The sequence below is a fragment of the Etheostoma spectabile genome, chromosome 2, assembly GCF_008692095.1.
Source record: "Etheostoma spectabile isolate EspeVRDwgs_2016 chromosome 2, UIUC_Espe_1.0, whole genome shotgun sequence".
Lineage (NCBI taxonomy): Eukaryota > Metazoa > Chordata > Actinopteri > Perciformes > Percidae > Etheostoma > Etheostoma spectabile.
In genome coordinates, this window is record NC_045734.1 from 8,584,304 (window position 1) to 8,603,848 (window position 19,545).

At 40.4% G+C, this 19,545-nt stretch overlaps 1 protein-coding gene across 1 annotated transcript; it reads left to right on the forward strand.

The window, feature by feature from the left end:
- Window positions 1–919: 919 nt before the first annotated feature.
- Window positions 920–18,149, forward strand: sh3d19 (SH3 domain containing 19; the record flags this gene model as incomplete). The annotated part of the gene is given in 21 exon segments (XM_032539098.1): window positions 920–1,038; window positions 7,227–7,266; window positions 8,604–8,644; window positions 9,391–9,430; window positions 9,702–9,828; window positions 10,434–10,623; window positions 11,174–12,175; window positions 12,573–12,683; window positions 12,913–13,019; window positions 13,463–13,491; window positions 13,591–13,795; window positions 13,885–13,953; window positions 14,080–14,223; window positions 14,332–14,398; window positions 15,571–15,701; window positions 15,822–15,880; window positions 15,971–16,200; window positions 17,204–17,253; window positions 17,343–17,529; window positions 17,826–17,932; window positions 18,037–18,149. Coding segments are annotated over 21 exon segments (3,129 nt in total). The 3' UTR covers window positions 18,148–18,149.
- Between the last annotated feature and the right edge of the window lie 1,396 nt (window positions 18,150–19,545).

Consider the following 19,545-nt stretch of genomic DNA (forward strand, 5'->3'; position numbering starts at 1 on the left):
GAAAATCTATTGCTAGACCTTAAAAGAGCAGTGCGTGACAGACAGCCCGAAAATCTCAAAGAACTGGAAGACTTTTGGAAGGAAGAATGGGCAAAGATACCTCACACAAGAACAGAAAGACTCTTGGCTGGCTACAAGAAGCGTTTCCAGGCTGTGATACTTGCCAAAGGGGGCAGTACAAGGTATTAACTCTGCAGCATGGCCAAACTTTTGCAGAAGCCATTTTTTTGTTTTTTGTTATTTTGAAAGTGTAAATGATGGAAAGAAAATCAATTATTGTCTTCTTTATGCACATTATTACAAATCATTACCTGGGGTGCCCAAACGTTCAAGCTCCACTGTATGTGTATATGTAGGCTATGCATGTATGTATGGTTGTATGTAGTGTATTGGATGGATGGTGTGTGGGTGTGTGTGTGTGTGTGTGTGGTTTGGTGTGTGTGTGGGTGTTGTGTGTGTGTGTGTGTGGTGTGTGTGTACACATATTAACAACAATAAATACAACTGTTACATTTATTCTAACAATTTTTTAAAAAAATCATTTGATGCCTTTTGGAGGTTTTTCCATCTTTTCTTGGCTTCTTTATGCAGATTAATACACATTTTTTTTACTTGGGGTGCCCAAACTTTTGAGCCCCACTGTACATACATCCATACATACATGCATAGGCCTACATTCATACGTGCATACACACATATCGTATTAACAGTGGGTTGATCCTGCCTTGCCTGTGTACAGAGGTGTGCCTGTGTTGCCTGTTGGGGCCTGACGGTGAGTGGCACCTCCTCCGCCCACTGCCGGCCAGAGAGAGCTGCTGTGGGCCGGACACACTGACACTTGCAGTGGTCAGGACATTATCGACCGTCTAGGCAGATGAGCTAGCTACACTTCTAGTAAAGGCTTAATTAATTAATATCAATTAATATTTTTTACTTCGACATTGTTTTAAATCCCAATGGCTGAAGCCCGGCTGCGTGAAGAGGGGGGAGAGGGGGGTGAGGGGGTGCGCGACACCCGGAACAGAAGCCGGCCAGCAGGTATGTTTGTTTGGGAATGTAACGGGCTGACAAGCCAAATAGTTTCCTGAATCATCTAACGGCGGGTTAGGTTTTTAAAAATATGTTGACATTTTATCAGGTGTTGTCGAATCGGAGCATATAAATAAGACTTTTGAGAGCGGAGGGACATATTTAATAGGTTTTGGGATTTACATTGAAGTGATTGTTTTAAACACAGGCCTATACCAGAGGGTTGCACGTTTTCATCAGTTCGGCCAAACTACCTACTAATCACCTTTTTTGGCTACATGACAGCTAACAATTTAACAAATGTAGGTGTATAATCCGACCAATCATGTTCCACCTATCATTTGGCAAACTCTTGAAACGTGTGTAATCCACCACAGGAAACATAAGTCTGCATTCTTTTTGTGTCATTATTGTTGTGTGGCAATGCCAAGGAGTCTGCTTTTTAATTTCTGTGCCCTGCATAAACTAATGGAAACGAAGAAGATCTGGAACAGTAGGACAAATACTGTACAACAAAAATGAATTACTGCAACTGAAAGTTGACTGAAGGTTTGCATAAATTGTAGATAAGAGGCCACCAAGCCCTTTAACTATCCTACTCAATTACTTTTTTTATGTTAACAGAGGGTTGAAACCTGACAAACAGCTGTCTACATTATCTTCTCAACCAGACAGATAGGCCTATGTATTTCTCTTTTTAAGAGTGATCTTCTGACGTGAGTTAATATACTATATAGATCATCATGCTTTTAAAAGCATGCATCACATTTGAATATATTTACCAGTATGTTAATAGCTGTGCTTTGATGCCTCACTCTTCCAGTTACCATGAGACACAAACTTCTTATGAAGTATAGTGCTGGTTGTGTCAACAAAATACTAAAGTGCAGTTTGATTTACTCCGGTTCAATTGCTGAAATGATGCCCTGTACAGCCCCTCTCATAAACATCGACCTGATCAGCATTGCAGCACAAATATTTATTTTTGTGTTAGCTTATCATGGAGATCTCTATGAAGTGAGCGTGTCATTGATACCAACCACTAATGCAGTTTACAGTAAGTGAAATGTGTATGCAGGCAAACCTGTCTGTCACCTTATTACAGTAACATCACTTATGTTTCCACCCAGTAGTTATCCCAATTTTAGCCCACACACCTCATTGGGAAAAAACTCTTTTGTTCCTCCTAGTTCTGGCCTGCTTGCAGATTAGGAGTGTTAGTATTCAGCCGTTGATTTGATGAACAAACCGCTTTCATTTTCAGTCAGCTGCCTCACAGACGAGCACTGAAACTGTCTCAGTTCTTAGTTAGAATTTCCCCTCCATGTTTTTATTCTATATTTCCTGCCTTGCCCAGCTATATGCAGGCAGCGTTGAACACCCCCCCCACACACACACACACACACACACACACACACACACACACACACACACACACACACACACACACACACACACACACACACACACACACACACACACACACACACCCACCACCACCACCACCACACCCTGACCCCCACCAGCTGTCTGAATTTTTAGACAGGCTGCTGCGTCATGAACAAGCCTTTCTTGTACAAACTGTACTTGATGCTGTTTTCCATCTTTTCAGAATAATATTTTTGAATACAATACATTGTCATCGGCCCTCATTGTTTCGGATCCACGTCGGATACCATTTCAGGTAGTTTCCTTTCCACTGTGAATCTGCATTGATGCCGTCTTCACTGGCCCACATTGTGTTAGTCACTCATGACACTAGCATCTGTCTTGTTTTTCAAGTGAGGGCAAATCTGTACAATCAATCAATCAATCAATCAATTTTATTTGGTGGTGCTGATGGCACAGAGGATATAACACATGCCTCTGGTATAGGCTGCAATACATCAACCAATGTGTCCCTGAGCAAGACAACCTCTGATACACGTACATCAATTGTAAGTCGCTTTGGATAAAAGCGTCAGCTAAATGACATGTAATGTAATCGGTCACATAAATACGAGGTAAAATTCCTGTGAAACGTTCCCATCAGCTCCTTTAACGTGTGTATGATTCATAAATGTTGTGTTTGTCCCTGGCCTGCATGTTGAATATGACACACTGTGACGTGTAGGTGACGTGCCTGATGGAAAAAGCCACTTTAGCCAGAGTTGGAGAGGGACTGTCTTTATCAGACTGTATCTGCCTCTTCACTAGTCTTCTGTTCTGGTGCTGGTGTCGGGTGACACTTAAAGCCAGACTGTTTTTCTTTCTTTCCCTTTTGTCGCCAGCTGTTTCACCGGCTGCTCAGTGACTGCTGCCGCGGTGCTGAGTAATGTCAGCATGTGTTCATGTGAGAGTGCAGCTGTGCAGGGAATTCTTTCCTGCTGACCTCAGCAGTTTTCTCGTGTGTTTGTTGTGTCTTTTCATGTGTCACTGGTCCACACATACCAAGGAATGTATGCTGATTAGAAATAGAATCTAAAACCTTATAAAGTTGTTGTCTCGTCAAGAAATCTTGCAGGGTTTTCCTTTTTCTCAAATTCTTTCAAGACTTCTAAACGAGTGAGTTTAGCACAGGTTGCACAGTCAGGTGGTACGATTAAAATCTGTTGATCTATCTATTGGATGGATTGCCATGAAATTTGGTACAGAGGTTCCTTTAAGCTTATTTTTAGCCTGGACTTAGTCCAGAGTGTTTCTGTGATCATAAATGATCTCTAAATATTTTTGTAGTTTTTTATTATTAGTCATGTATTTTTATACTTTTTACCTTTGCCAAGAAGATTGTGTTTTAGGTTTGGTTTGTTGTTTAGTTTGTCAGCAGGATTACGGATAAACTACAGGCCTGATTTTCACGAAACTTGGTGGAAGGATGTAGAATGGGCCAAGGAAGAACCCGTTTAAAAAACTAAAAGCAAAATGTGTTACACTTTTGTTAACATTGCCAGATAGGGCATGGCCTTGGCGGAGGTCTGCGCTGTCCGAGTGCCCTTCTAGTTTCCACTGTATTTACTTCAGCATCTTGCCTGTACAGTACATGTGTGTGCAATAGTCTCCATTAATTCACAGTTCTTAGTTTGTATTCTTGAAGTATTTTTTCCCAATTCTACTTATCTGCAAAGTATTGTGCACTGTACTCACCAGGATGAAAGATGCTATGTAAAGTTTGATCCGTGTATTAAAATCAAATCAAAAGAATTGGTCAGGCACATTCGGGCACAACATACAACAGTACATAGTCAATAATAATCAGACCCAAGAATAAATAAATACTTAAAAAATGCGTCCATTTGCTGGATGTCTTCCCCTCTTTCTCCCCCCTTTCCTGTCTGCAGCTGTCCTGTCTATTAAGGGCTAAAATGCCAGATTATAAATAAATAAAAACCTGAGGGCAGGAGTATAGTGGTGGGTAGGGAGATTGTGAGTGTGTATTGATACACAATGCTAGCCGCCACCTGCAAAAAAACCAAAACCCTAAATGAGAATCAGAATCAGCTTTATTCGCCAGGTATGAGGACACATATGAGGAATTTGTCTTTGGAGCATCGTTACTCACACTGTGCTTACACATACAAAACAACCAAAACAAAAATATACACACTAATATATACACAATATATAGCTACATACTCTTAACAGAAACAATATAGAGGCATGAATGCAATGAAGAGATCAATACAATTATTTAAATACGGAGCATAGTGCAAGGATACTGGTATAAATAGTATTATGTTATTATATTACAATATGAACATTATGGACAGTTTTGAAATAGGAAATGAGACTGATGAATAAATAAATCACACATATTGCCTCCAAGATAATCAGTCTCCCCACACCCAGCCTATCAGTCATGAATGACACAGCCATAATACAGACCATCCCATGAATGTCTTCTTCACACTACTTCTACTACACTACTTCCATCTGGCCAAGCACTGAACTGGAATAAAGCCTATTTAAAAAAAAAGAAAAAAGAAGAAGAAATGTCCCCACCGCCATGTGCGTGCTGAACAAACAAACTGTAATACCGCCACCACCACCTTAGTTGCTTTGTAGTGTTCACATTTAATGTGTCTATGTGGGTGTCCCAGTGTAATGTGTTTTTTTTTGTATGTGTGATTCATGTGTTTTTATGTGTTGTTGTGCTATGGAACACAAAGTTAAGATTCTCCCTATGGGAAAATAATGACTATCAGTTGAATTATTAACAAAACAAAGGCTGTGACTTTATGACTTAGAGGAGGTGCAGTTAAACCTGTTGAAGTTAATGAATCATTTGAGTACTTTTATAGGTATGCCAGCTACAAGCAGCACAGAGTATTGTACTTTCTAGTTAAAAAGGCAGTGACAGTGCTGCGTCGTGTGGCGCTATCCTCGCTTCCTGAACGACCGCATTCCAGTTCATCAGATTGGTAAACACAGGAGAGCTAAGATATCACAGGGCCCTCCCTCTCTTTGCTGTTGTCTGTGGGTGTGTGATGGGACTTTAAGTTCTTCGTCGCGCTCAGACACTCACTCCAATGACCAGGAGGCAGGATCCTGGTGGAAATATTCTTTTGAGGCTGAAGATTCTGTTTTTTTATTCCTTGAATTCCTCACAGGTAGGCACAGCATTGCATCGAAAGCAACATCACGCCACATGCATAGGGGAACGTAACCAGACAACTGTGCTATTATGCAATGTATATCAGACTGCATATTTGCACGGAAGAAGGGACTTGTTGTGTCAAGTTACAGAGCTTAACACTTTGTCTGGCAGTTGCTAAAACACTTCTTTCTTACTAAGTGAAAGCGCATAAACTCTTCTCACGTGTTAAAGTGTGACTTGAGGCAGTAGCTCTGTGTCACTAACAGATTCACAGGTGTGACGGGTGGATTTTACTGCCAAGGAAGCCATGGTTTCAGGCTGGAGACACTAACAAAAATGTTGACTTCAACCCCAGACTTTGTTTTTTTTTTCTGAATATATCTACAGTATATTCTTCTTAAGTCTATATGAGGAACAAATTACCTTTTATTAGATAAGATTATTTGCATTACTGATATTGCTCATTAGACTAGAGGAATAGATTGTGACGGGAATGCTACTTTTTACAGTATAGTTACATATTATACATACAATAATAAAAACCTGTCATTTTAATATTGACTTTCCTTTTAACGAACATAATGTTGACCTTGCCGCCTCCATTTTTATGAAGGCATTCAGTGCAGTTATAGTGTAAATTGTTATATAGTTATAATTTTTGATTGTTTTGTTGTTGTAGTTTGTCAATACAGATAAGAGTACATATTATTCTGTCTCTCTGTCCTGTCTGTACTGTATTACATGTAATAGTAAACACTAAATGAAAATTCATAAAATGTAAAAATAAGGAAATGTGTAGCATTGCTCATCATGGCTTCATGGTTTTGTAAACACCACGTCTTGGTAAATGTAGATGTGTTACTTTAGACTAACTGGTTCATCAAGATGTAACTGCTAATCTTGCTGGTTAGGTTCTGGTTCTTGTATTTCTAGTTTATAATTTCCGGCCTGTTAGTAGTAATTAAAATGAAATGAAACAATGGCTATGACTTAAAGTGAGACTACGTAGCTTTTGAAAGATGAAATGACACGTTGCTTCTCTTACAAATGAGAAATTCAACGCACCCTTCCTCTAATCCCCACCATTGCTACAGCCTTACTTGACGGTGATGTTTTTGTATCTTATGATAAAAATAATGTTGGCAAACAATCAATAAATAGTGTTGTGTAACTGACATTACTGATTAAGTGATTGCTGACTTATGTGTCTTCGGTACTAGTGTTGCACTACGTTTCAGCATTGTAGTTGTTTCAAGTGGCCACAGTGTTGCATTCACTTGCTTTAAAGTACTCATATTATGCTTTTTGGCCTTTTTCCTTTCCTTTTTATTGTGTCAGTTATCTTTTTTGTGTATGTTATAGGTTTACAAAGTGAAAAAACCCAAGGTCCACCCCAAAGGCACTTACCATCTCCAACAGAAAACACTGTTCACCAACTGTTCCAAGCAGCCCTGTTGTAGTCCAGCCTTTACTTCCGTGACACACCTAACACATGTTATAATGCTGGCCTATATTTATCCTTATTGCACATACTGTGATATAGGATTCTATCCATTCCAGTAGGGTCATACTACTTTATGACAATCATCATCAAAAACCTGCACCTCTCTGTTTTCCTTTACAGATAATCCTGAAAGAACCAAGCCAGACCATTTAAATTTAAGGTATGTCCTTTTTCCTTCCAAGTTTCTTTTTTTTGTATTACTGTCACAAGTTGTGGATTCACTAACAGTTGTTAAGTTTCACCAAACCGTTTTTGTTGCTGGGAACAGGGCACTATCCCTTTTAACAGTCAGATCTGCTGATGCTGGTGAAGTTGTGACTGGACCAAAACAATGCCCTGATTTATCCTCCGTGACTAAGAGAAGGTCCACATGGGGACAAACATATGATGCTGATTCTTTTATTTGTTGTTAACAGACATTAAGGTGTTAAGTATAGCCTCCTCATTGACACTTGTAGACCTCATAGGGATCTGGAAACATATTTAAAAACAGGAAGTAATCACACCTGAAGAGCCCAGCGTTTACACCTCATTATTGTTGTCGTTATTGTTTTTTTTCCCCCAGGTTAGTTTACATCAGAGGTCACCTTTTTTCACCCAAGGACCCATACAATTAATAATTTAATATAACCTTTTTTTACACTTCTATAGTCTTAGTTATGTTATGTGAGAGAACAACACAGGAGATATGTATTAGAAAGATATTAGACATGTACTAATTATATGTGTTAAACATAGTCTTAGTCATAGATTTGTTAGATTAAAATTAACTATTGCTCTATGAATAATTTGAAATGTTATTTGTTGAACTAGGAAGCCTTTTCTAAAAAAAAAAAAAAAGAAGAAGAAACTCTTATTTGTCACGTACAATTGTACAATGTAGTGAAATAGGGTTCAGTGTCTTGCTCAGATACACTTTGACATGTGGCCGAAGGATGGGATTGATCTACCAATCTTTGGATTTTTAATTTTAATGCTGTTTTTTATTCCATCATGTATATTGTTCATTTGTTTTCACCCTTAAAATGTTTAATGTATTCATTTGTAGTGTTTTTTTTACTGCTTTTTTCTTACTAATAACTCCATCTGCTTTTCTTCACATGGGCCACTTCTACTGTATGTTTACATGTCAGTGAGCAATGATTTGTCCCTTTTGCAGTCATACTCCAACTAAAATGGGCTATGTAGAGTACCTTACTGTATTATATCACGCAAATGTAGACATTTAAAAAAAATGTCATTATAAAGTGTGTTTTTCTAATAATTTACCAGTTAACGTTATTGTTCTTTTTATTCTAAGATTTTATCCGTCTCTGTATTTTCCTCTGTTTAGTTTTTCATTAAGAGTAAGACGTAACTTTTAATCCTTTATCTCTGGGGCAAGTAAAGACATTTAGTTTAGACAATTGAGTCACCCACAAAGGTGTGAACCCGCTCTCGTCTCTGTGGCCCCACATCTTAATAATAAACAGGCTTTCTGTTCTGCTCTTCTTTCAGCCAAGGGCCTCTGTCTTCTATACGAGCTGCTATCAAACGAAGTAAGTCACAACTCCGCTTCAGTGGCATGTTGAGATCGAGGGTAATTCCTTGAATACACGTTAGTTAGTTAGTTAGTTAGTTAGTATATCCACGACGTTCCACTTCCTGGATTGCTCCGTTGCTGATGAAAATTCCGGATATTAATCTTTTCAGCCGAATGCCCATTTCCTTCCGTTTTCTTTGTTTTAAATTTCAAACTCTGGTGGGTTTATGAGGACTATGGTTAACTGCTCCTCAGATCTCTGCAGGGTAAATCCAGACAGCTAGCTAGACTATCTGTCCAATCTGAGCTTTCTGTTGCACTACTAAAACAATCTTTGAACGTATACGTGTTCCACCAAAACAAGTTCCACCCCGAGGCTATATTGCAGCAGCTCAGTGGCTCGGCCCGGTGCATAGTGCTGCCCAAGGCAATTGTGATTGGTGTAAAGAAATGCCAATAAAACAAAGCTTATTTTTCTCCCCTCCTGGAATGCTGTGTGGACTTGCCAGACCCTCCTCCGCAGCACTGTGCAGGAAGGTCTGGCAATGCGAGACTAGTTAGTAACTTTATTTAGGATGAACACAATTTCCCCCCCAAAGATGTGACAATACAATTGTATTTTCACATTTTTGACAAATTATAAGAATTGTTACCACCTGTAAATATGAAAAAGTCTGTAAAGTATTATTATCTTTAGTTGTAAAAAAGTGTCAAAGCAAGAAAATCTATGACACATAATTAATTTGATCTGTCTTCCTACAGCAAGAACAAACTCTCAGAGTGACCACACCAGAGAAAGAAGGTAATGCAAAAATAAATCCAGAGGAGAGAACTTTATAGTTGATGTTTATTTCTGAGCAGGATATTTGTCTTCTCGTATATGGGGATTGAAATGCAACTGTAGGTATCTTATTTGTTGCATCTTGCTTTTAGATATAACCCTTAAAAGGGCACTGTGCTTTGCTAGCTTGGCTAAGAAATAATGGAGTTATCCGTGAGAAATAAATCATCTGCATGTGTATTTTGTTATTCTGAATTGGAACATGAATAGACATGTGCCGATTGTATTTCAGGCGACCAGAGATTACCATCGTCTCAGCAGAACCTCTGGACAGAAGGAACTGGTTGTCAGGAACCTCCGAGGTTTTCCCTGGTCCTCCTCAGTCGGGCTGGTCTGCAGGCATCCAGGCTGTTTCCCAGGTAGACCTAGTCTGATTAGCAGTGTTAGATTTCACTCGGCTGTTTTGTTTTTCCACCAGTGAACAATGCTTGGTTCTTCAGATGGGCCAGTATCTAGATTAGGGGTTTTATGGCTAATGGTTTTGTGCTGTCCAAGAATAAAAAAGACTAAATACAAACTGAGCGCAAAAATTGTAAGTCATGAGTTCTAGGAGCTACAGTAGAGCCAGAATTTTAAAGTTCCCCTTGTCAGAATCATTTTGAGCAAACACCAAATGTAAAGTGTGTATTTTATTTCCCAATATTAGGGTCTAAATATTGTTTCAAGGCCTTCCTCTACACAGCCAGGGATAAAGTTTTAGTGGGGAAATTTGTTTGCCATAAGTAGTAGAATTTAAATATATTAAGTTTAAAAAAAACTGGAATCAGCTTAAAAAATACACACTGTGTGTACGTTTTTTACTCTAGGATGTAAACCGCCTTCATTTGGTAAAACTTGAAAATGCCGAAAAAGGTTTGAGGACATAACCTCAAAATAATCCTAACAAACTCAACACTTAATATAAGCAGAAATACTGCAAAAATAACATGGTAGTATGTGAACACCTCTCTTTTCCATGACTTAGCCCCCACCATCCTATGACCAGGTGATTCAAGAGAAGACCCAGGAAGAGCACATTGTCAAGCCCACTGCAGCCCCCCGCCGGGCCACCTGCACCACCACAAGTGCCACCCAGACTGACCCTGTTCGGAACAACACCTCCACTCCTGTCCCACAGTGCGGTGGTGCTCCACAGTCAGTGAAAAGACTTGCAGGTGAGGCACGTGACAATCATCAGTGATGTGTACCAAACTACCAGTTTTAAGTTTCAATCTATTTCTACTTAAATTCCGCTGGATTTCCTTCATTTATGTCGGATATCCGTTGCCTTGGGCTTCCTTTGTGTTGGCATTTTAAACTCCGGTTGATTTCTGAGGACTATGGTTAACCTTTTCTCAGATCTCTGCAGGGTAAATCCAGACAGCCAGCTAGACTATCTGTCCAATCTGAGTTTTCTGTTGCACAACTAAAACAACCTTTTGAACATACACATGTTCCACCAAAACCAAAACCACCAAAAGTTCCTTCCCGAGGCTATTTTGCAGAGGCGGTGTTGTTCCGTACGGCGCTTAGCACTGCCCAAGCCAATTGTGATTGGTTTAAAGAAATTCCAATAAACCAGAACCTGTTTTTCTCTCATGCCGGAAAGCTCTGTGGACTAGCCAGACCCTCCTCCGCGGCGCGGTTGTGGAAGGTCAGGCAACGCAAGACCAATTTCTACTCTGCACATGATGACTTTTTCATGATGATTACATCTCCTTCCAGGTAAAAAGCCACAAAAACCACCAAGGCCATCACTGCCGAAACCAGTGGACAGAGAACCAGTCACTAAAGCTGTTGCACCTGCTGACGAGAAGGTTGGAACAAAAACTGCAGGACCCACACACACTGACGACCAAAGTGACTCCAAGCCAGATGTAAAGCAAACACACCGAGTGGATTCCCCCCCCACCTGCAGCAGGTCTGTCACTGTGCACTGGGATATTCCTACAAAGCATCTCGCTGCCGCTGCTGAAACTACTTGCTCTTCCCCAGACTCAGAACACGGTCAATGCCCTGTTCCACTTCCTCGTACAAAATCCCGAAAGCAGACGATCACAGAAGTGGTCATAGTTCCGACTTTGGTCAAAATCAGTGAAGATTGTGACAGCATTTGCTCTGATCCACTAGTGGTTTCCCAGAATGAGTATTTAAAGGAGTTATTGGAGGTCTTTGGCGCAGATAACGAGTGTAAGGAGAACGGCGACGTCGTTGACCAATCAGACGAGGCTTCACAAGGTGAGGATGCTGGTGACGAGATGAACCTCAACCGCAATATCCAGGCCAGGATCCAGGCCTTTGAGACCCAGACTGGCACCGAGGAGGAAAACACAGCTGAACCAGCCAAACCAATACCTCTAATTAGGAAGGCGACCAGCAAACCTCCAGTTGCTGCTAAACCTTCTGTAGCTCTTAGACCTCAACTAAACAGTGTAGATAATGACTATCAAAATGTATCAACCACAAACATCCCACCAAACCATACAACAGCCCCCAGACCTCAGCCCCCGAAGAAACCCGCTGAACTAGCTGTAAATAAGGAACTGAACAAGTTATTCAACAAGACAGCCATCCCGGACAGATCAGGTCCCGACAGCGTCTTTGAAGAGGACCCTCCACCAGTTCCCCCAACACGTCCAGGGAAGAGTTTTAAGCAACCTCTGAAACCCAACCTTAATATAAACAACCACAACTCAGTATACAACGAGTATGCACAGAGTCAACCCAGTGAGTAGCATTTTTTTTTAAGTTGTATATCATTCAATTGGATATTGACCTATTGTTTAATTTAACATGCACAAAATGTCGCTGTAGCTGCAAAACAATGGACACATGCTCATTTTATCTGTGCGCACAAAACGTTCACAAGATCAAAATACTATTGAACCTTATTCGATTCCATAGCATTAGATCTTCTCACCTCTTTGCAAGAATGCAAATATGCGCATTCCCCAACATTTCAAACCATTCCTTTAATGGCTAATCGATTTTGACAAAATTATCAAATCATTTTAAATCGCTTGATGTATCGATCAAATGACGGACTAAAATGTTTTTGTCTGTGTCAACATTGAGCATCCACACATAAATACACAGCCATACCGTTAAGTGTGTCTTTGTTCAGGTCACATCCCGAGCAAGCCTCAGCATAATGGAGACAGCAACATAGACCTTGTCGCCTGTAATATAACACGGAGACCAACCACCATCAGGGTCCCCAGAAAAACTGGTTCATGTGAGTCCCTCTCATGTGCAGTAAATTATGTGATTGTATGACAAACTGTCAAAATTGTTAAATTTTATGTGTTTACTATGGTATTGCCATGGATGCAATGTTTTTTTTAATGCCATCAAAACACTGTATTTTAATACAGTGTTGTTGATATGTTACATACTGTACATTTGTTTCTATTTTTAAAACACAATTATTCAGTATGATTTCGTAAAGACAGTTGTCTTCTCAGTGTCAGATCATTTTCAGGACAGTCCCCCTCAGCTCCCTTCTCAGAAACCCATAGGCTCCCTAAGGACCTCGGCGAATCACAGACAGACGCCCTCCCTCTCCCGCCAGGTAAGAGTTGCATCCCACTGAGCAATCAGAAACCTACTGTATAAACTCAGCAAGCGCTACCTCTGGGTATCTCAGAAGAGTGAAAGGTTCCCACAAAATGGTTATTCTTGTCACACCACTTAATTTAAAGAATTGTCTAATTAAAAGGTTTTGTATAATAAGTGGTATATCTATTCATAAACTTTGACATGGTGCATTCTGAGCTCATAAAGTCTTTCTCAATCTGATTTATTTTGTCTGTTGGCTGTGTAGCTTACCTGCCTCTGCTCTCCACAAACAAAGTATTGTAGTCCCTCAAACACATTGCCTGCTCTTGAGATAGAGCTGGCTTTGGCTGAATGTTACGTACTGTATGCGTTGTAGCCCGGTTTCTATGGTTTCCAGGGCTGTAGGCTGTGACTTTGTTAGTGGCAATAAAAATGTACAATTGGATTCTTCTGCAGGACTCTTTCCAGTCATCACTACCTCCTCGGTGAGTAAGGGGAAAGAATTCTAGCAGTAGAATTTAAATATAAAACAATGACGCTCAACTTGACACACTACTCAACTTGATGATGGTGTTGAACTTCAGGAGGCAGATGTCCCTTCCACCTCGCCCACCGTTAGCCAAAACAAGCCCAGGAAGACCTACCCCACCTAGCGTTCAGCGCACTGGTCGATCCCATTCTGCCTCGTTGGAAGCTTCACCTAAACCCCAGCCACAGAAGCCCCACAGGAAAGGACCGACCTTACCTCCAAGGCCCAGCCCAGGCCACCGTCTTTACAATCAATACACTGTGAGAGAGATCCCACTTAACAACTTTGTAATATTGTTTAAAGTACCACTTGATAAACATCTTGGGTCATTTCTGCTTTCGTTCAACAGCTTCAAATTCCTCATGGGATTGCAACCTCCAACTACAACGGGAGTAATACAGGAGAACTGTCATTTCAGGTGTCTAAACTGTTATAACTGTCTTACAAATTGCCTTTCAATACAAGTGCGATCCCTCTGAAATGGTTGGATGATCCATTGAGTTGATGAAGTAACATCAAATACCTTTCTGGCCTCTTTCAATAGAAAAATGATGTGCTTCTGCTGCTGGAGGAGATTGACAACAATACGTTTGAGTGTCAAGTTGGAGAAGCCAGAGGCAGAGTCCACACATCTCGCATGATGGTCATCAATCCCCTTTCCTCCGTCTCACACATGTCCCAGCCACAGGTAACTAGTCCTCATTTATGAGTAAATACATGTCACTGACACATGAGACAGCCTTGCCCAGTAGGCTATGATACATTAACCTTACGTGTCTTTGTACTGTTATTATAGGCTGCCAGTCCAGCTGGTGGAGCTGGTAATGAGCTTAAGGTGCAGGCCATACATGACTTCAATCCAGGTGACACATCAGTGTAATGAGAGATTAGACAATGACAATAAAATGAGATAATACATTGAAAACATTGTTTGACACTTTGGAAAATACTCCTATTTGATAAGATTGATACAACTTTCATGTCAATGTGTAATGTATTTATGGACGGAGCTAGAGCCTTGCCCGGGAGGCAATTAGTTTATCTTAGCATAATGAAACAAATGGTATCTAGCTTGTTAGGTGTGCTAATTAGCAAGCTTTTAAGGTTTGGGAAGGAGTGTGTTTAAACTTTGGAGAGAGCTAAGCTAGCTTTGTCTCAGTGCCTTATGCTGGAGCTAGGAGGAGATTATCTTAATTTAGCAGAAAGACCAAAAGCAGTTGTGAAAAAAACGATAACATCTTTTTTAAAGCTCACTAATTAACCTGTAGTATATCATGTGTTTATTCATACACAAAGATACACTTAAAAAGAAAGATTTGTGATATTTCTGCAATTTAAAGAGAGCCAGGCTAGCTGTTTCTCCCTGCTTCCCGTCTCCATGCTAGGCTAGCCTTCCCGCGTCCTGACTCCAGATGGGGTCATACCTATGTTCCCGGGGACCTATGTTCCCGGGGACCTATGTTCCCGGGGTCCTATGTTCACAGGGTCCTATGTCTCTTGATATAAACTAACATTGTAAGAGGTTCAAATTGCTAAAGAACAAAGGCGAATGGAAGTTTGCAGTTTGAATTGTTAAGGTCTGTTACAAATGCATTTAAAGTAAGATATCAATGTCTAAAGTCAAGTAAACTGTCTTTCCCACATATTTGAGGGCGTAGGTTTCACAGAGTATGACATCAGCTGGCTAAAAGCTGTAGGTGGGTGCCATATTGACCCAGGGAAACATGCATTTAACACTTGACTTGGGGGGGGGGGGAATTCTGAGAACATAAAACCCTTCGAAAGGTCTCTTCAATGTCTCCTATTAAAAGGATTCAGGTGGTGAAAAGGGGGTTTAAACACCCAGTTCAGAGAGTGGACCTTACTGTGACAGATGCTGGGAAAGGACAATTCAGTTCGAGCATCAAGGGCTGGGCAACATAGGACTCCGGGAACATAGATACCCTCCCCTCCAGATCCATAATGCACAGATAGGAGATTGACAAAAAAAACATTTGTTTCCCAAAATAGCAAATTATTTTCTGCAAACATACAGAGGGTCCAGGAGAGCTGGCTCTGCGAGCTGGAGATGTGGTGACCATGGTGGAGCAGCTGGACAGCGAGTGGTACACAGGCACTTGTAGGGGATCTACTGGTTTCTTTCCCGTCAGTTATGTCAAAGTCCTGGTAAGTTTCAACCATTGAATTCCATTCTTGCATTCCACTGATTACCCCTTTTAATGATATGTTTAGTATGGTTAACGATTCCCCAATCTGAAGGATTTTGATTGTCATTTCTCCAATTAGTCAAATTCACCCAAACCCCTCCCTGAACGGAAAGCGAGGCCACCACCTGCCACAGCCAGGTACTGTGTTCCCATCATAAACTGTTTGCCTTTACAAACCACCCCGATGAACTAACATGAAGTCGGAAATGTTGTTGCCTCCTTTTAAAGTGGTCCGAGATGTGTAGCGAAGTTCGACTTTGAGGCGGAGAACAGCGATGAGCTGTCGTTCTCTGAGGGGGATGTGATCCAGCTCAAGGCATTAGCTGGACAGGACTGGGCTCGGGGACAGCTTGGCGTCGCGACTGGTATCTTCCCTCTTAACTTTGTAGAGATCATTGAAGATCTGCCTCCACCCCCAAGTCAGCAGAAAAAACAGTCCTTTAGGATACCAATGCCTGGTAAGCACCAAGACTAAATCCATTCAATCTTTTTCACTATGAGTTGATTTGGCCACCAATAGTTATTATAAATAAATAAATACATTTGATATAGTGTGTATGTGTATGTGTATGTGTATGTGTATGTGTATGTATATGTATATGTATATGTATATGTATATGTATATGTATATGTATATGTATGTATGTATGTATGTATGTATGTATGTATATATATGTATGTGTGTGTCAGTGTCTTAAAATGGGAATATTTATCCTTATCCTCAAACAAAAGAGCATCTATGTCCATCAGTGAACAGCTTTTTGCTTTATGTTGGCTTGCATTTCCCTCTCTGGCATGTCAGGAATTTGGGCTTGTGTTTCTATTTCATTAAATATCTGTTTACAAAAGGTCTCAGCAAACTCGTGCAAGTTAACCCATTCAGTTAGCTGTTGAATTATAATTTCTGCAGGTGTTTGAGGACTGTCTTTTCTTAATTCTAAGTACTTATAAACTAAATGCAACATACTAAACTTCGACCCAAATAACTCTGGCACTTTGTCTCTGTTTTCCCTATAATTAGTACCACATTATATGTTTGTTTTCAGGAACCCTCCGAGAAAATGACTAGGAACGAACATTGCAGTTTTACTTGCCTTCGTGAAATGTGAAAAGCTGTTTGAATAAGTTTTTGAATTACACTCTGGTAAAGAAATACTGGCTCTTATAAATACTGGATTTGTAGATGAATTGTGTTGGCCTACAAGTCCCCACAATTAAATATATACACAATATACACACATTCAGTACAACATACTCTAAATATATAAAGTAATAAACTATAAAACGCCCACCAGGTCACAAAGCCACAGAAGAAAATGCAGGAGACACAGAATTATTTCAGTAATACATCAGTACATCACTTCCTCAAACTGTGCCCACACATTTTTGTTTTCTTCTCTGATGATTGGATTGTATATATTCATCTTATTTTGAGTCACCTGTATGGCATTTTTCCCACAGGCATGGTTACTTCTCCAAGTACACATCCTGAAGTGGCCAAACCCGCTCCGGTAAACAACATTTATGTAAAGATAATGTGAGATGAAGGTGTGTTCCAGCCCAATATTGTACATCTTCTCTTGTTCTGCTCACTCCGTAGGTGGCGCAGCACGGTGTGGAGTGGGTGGTGGCTCAGTATGACTACGTGGGGAATTCAGACGATGACCTGTCGTTTCAACAGGGCGACTGTATCCTGATCAGCCAGCATATGGACGCTGAGTGGAGCTGTGGCACGCTCAACGGCAGAGAGGGCATGTTCCCCAGGGCGTATGTTGAGAGCACCAAAGGTATGCACTTCTCACGACGTCGGTTTGTTGTTGCTATGACTAAACGATTGCCCTTCCCTTCGTTATCTCTTCAAATCTGTTCCTATCATTGAACCGAAGGTGACTCAAGTTACTTGTTTGGCCTGACCAAGAGTCAGTTTAATATTTCATAGGTCCGGGAAAAGCCCTAAATATCCATCATTACTTAGTTATAACTGAATTTTGCATGGTATTTGATGATTTTCTGTCCACTGACTTATGGATTAATCTATGCGCACAAATGGGGCGTTGATTAACCCAGTATATGTCTTCACCAGGCCAGCTGTCGTGTGATAGGCTGCCGAATCCGGCTGCTCCTCCTCCTGCTAGAGGCAAGGCTCTGTTCAACTTCACGTCAGAATGCGAGGAGGAGCTCTCTCTGCAGGTATAGGGATTTGTTTTTAAAATGAATAAACGGCACAAATTGAGAGATCATTCTATAGAAAGCACTGCTATTTGGATAACCTCTCACCCCCTCTTCTTTCTCAGGTTGGGGATATTGTAACTGGTCTGGAGTCTGTTGATGATGAATGGTTCCTGGGTGACTTGAGAGGGAAACGGGCCTTGGTCCCTCAAAACTATTTGAGAGTACTGAAATAATGCCATGTGGCTTTCAGTACTACAAAAACCAAAGGGACAATGTTGGATGACCAGAACAAAATGTGGTTTTCAGCAGTTTGACTGTCTTTAACTGGAATGCAGTGATTCAACTCAAATTGGTACTTTTTTTTTCTGGTGTTGGAATTGAAAAGTGTTTATCTAATAATGTATCATGGTTATAAATAAACTTGAGTGAAGATGGATATTAAATACTGGATATTGATCAATTTGGATTCCTTGGCAACTGCACCACCTAGTGGTTTCTCATTTCCCTCCCAGAAAGTAGGTGTCATGGTCAGTATAAGAATGCGGGAGTACAACCGGTTTTCTTACATAGTTTGTGGTTGTCATGCTTTTTGAGAGTTCCATCTTCAGAATCGGTTCTGAATTCAAAACAAAAGTGCAAAACAGTACTTTTAAAAAAGGTGGCAAATAAACATTTGAAATGTAAAATCATTGTGGACCAATTCCAAAGAACAAATTGTGCGATCTGCAAAATTCAAGTGAACATTTCATTAGATCCACCTGCAAGACACTGCAGCAGCCTTCACCGTATTTTTAACCAAGGACTTATTAATTGAAAAAGAGAGATCATGTATTGTATAAAATTAAGTTGCATATTAAACTGGGCCTATAATAAAGAGTAAGGCGGCCTAAAGCCTTTATACTTTTTAGTGCATAGAATGCTAAGCCATTAAAATAATTGTGGGCATGATTTTATAAATCTTTAAAGGGGGCACAATGAGGCCTCAGGATATTCTGTATAGCTTTCTCAGTGACTACCTATAGGCCAGTAAGCCTATCATTAGTGGGGATTTGTATTTGCTAATATGCTTGATACATGTTAACATTTTATTTTGGAAAAAAACCTAAATGAATATGGTGGCCCCTTAAGGGGCCCCAGACCCCGTTTAAGATCTCTGGCCTAAGGTGCATTTGCAAGAGGCATGGCATTGAGTGCTCAGTTGCTAACTGCAGGATAGCGGTCTGCAAATTCATCTCAGAATGCATGTGGTGATGATCCAGAAAACCTAGATGATTACCCTCAATGTTAAAAGGAGCACTAGGTTTTTGGCTATTTTTTTGCAGTTTTCTTTTTGCTTGCAGATTTCTCTATAGAGATTCCCCTGCAGCTTAGAAATAGATATTTGGCAGCTTGATGTTTACTTGGGTCTTCCTCCTCGTTCGGATAGTCTGCTGCATCTTTCTCTGTTCCTTAGACAATGCTTTCTGCTTATTTTTTGCCGGCTCAGCCACGACAAGTGTGAAAAACTCCATAGCTACCCAGCCTGCAGTGCTGTGAAGCAATTCAATACATTGTGAGACATGAAATCATGCAATCTTTCGTGATACTGCTATGACTTTATATGCCCAAAAACAAGAAAGAAAACAGGAGTG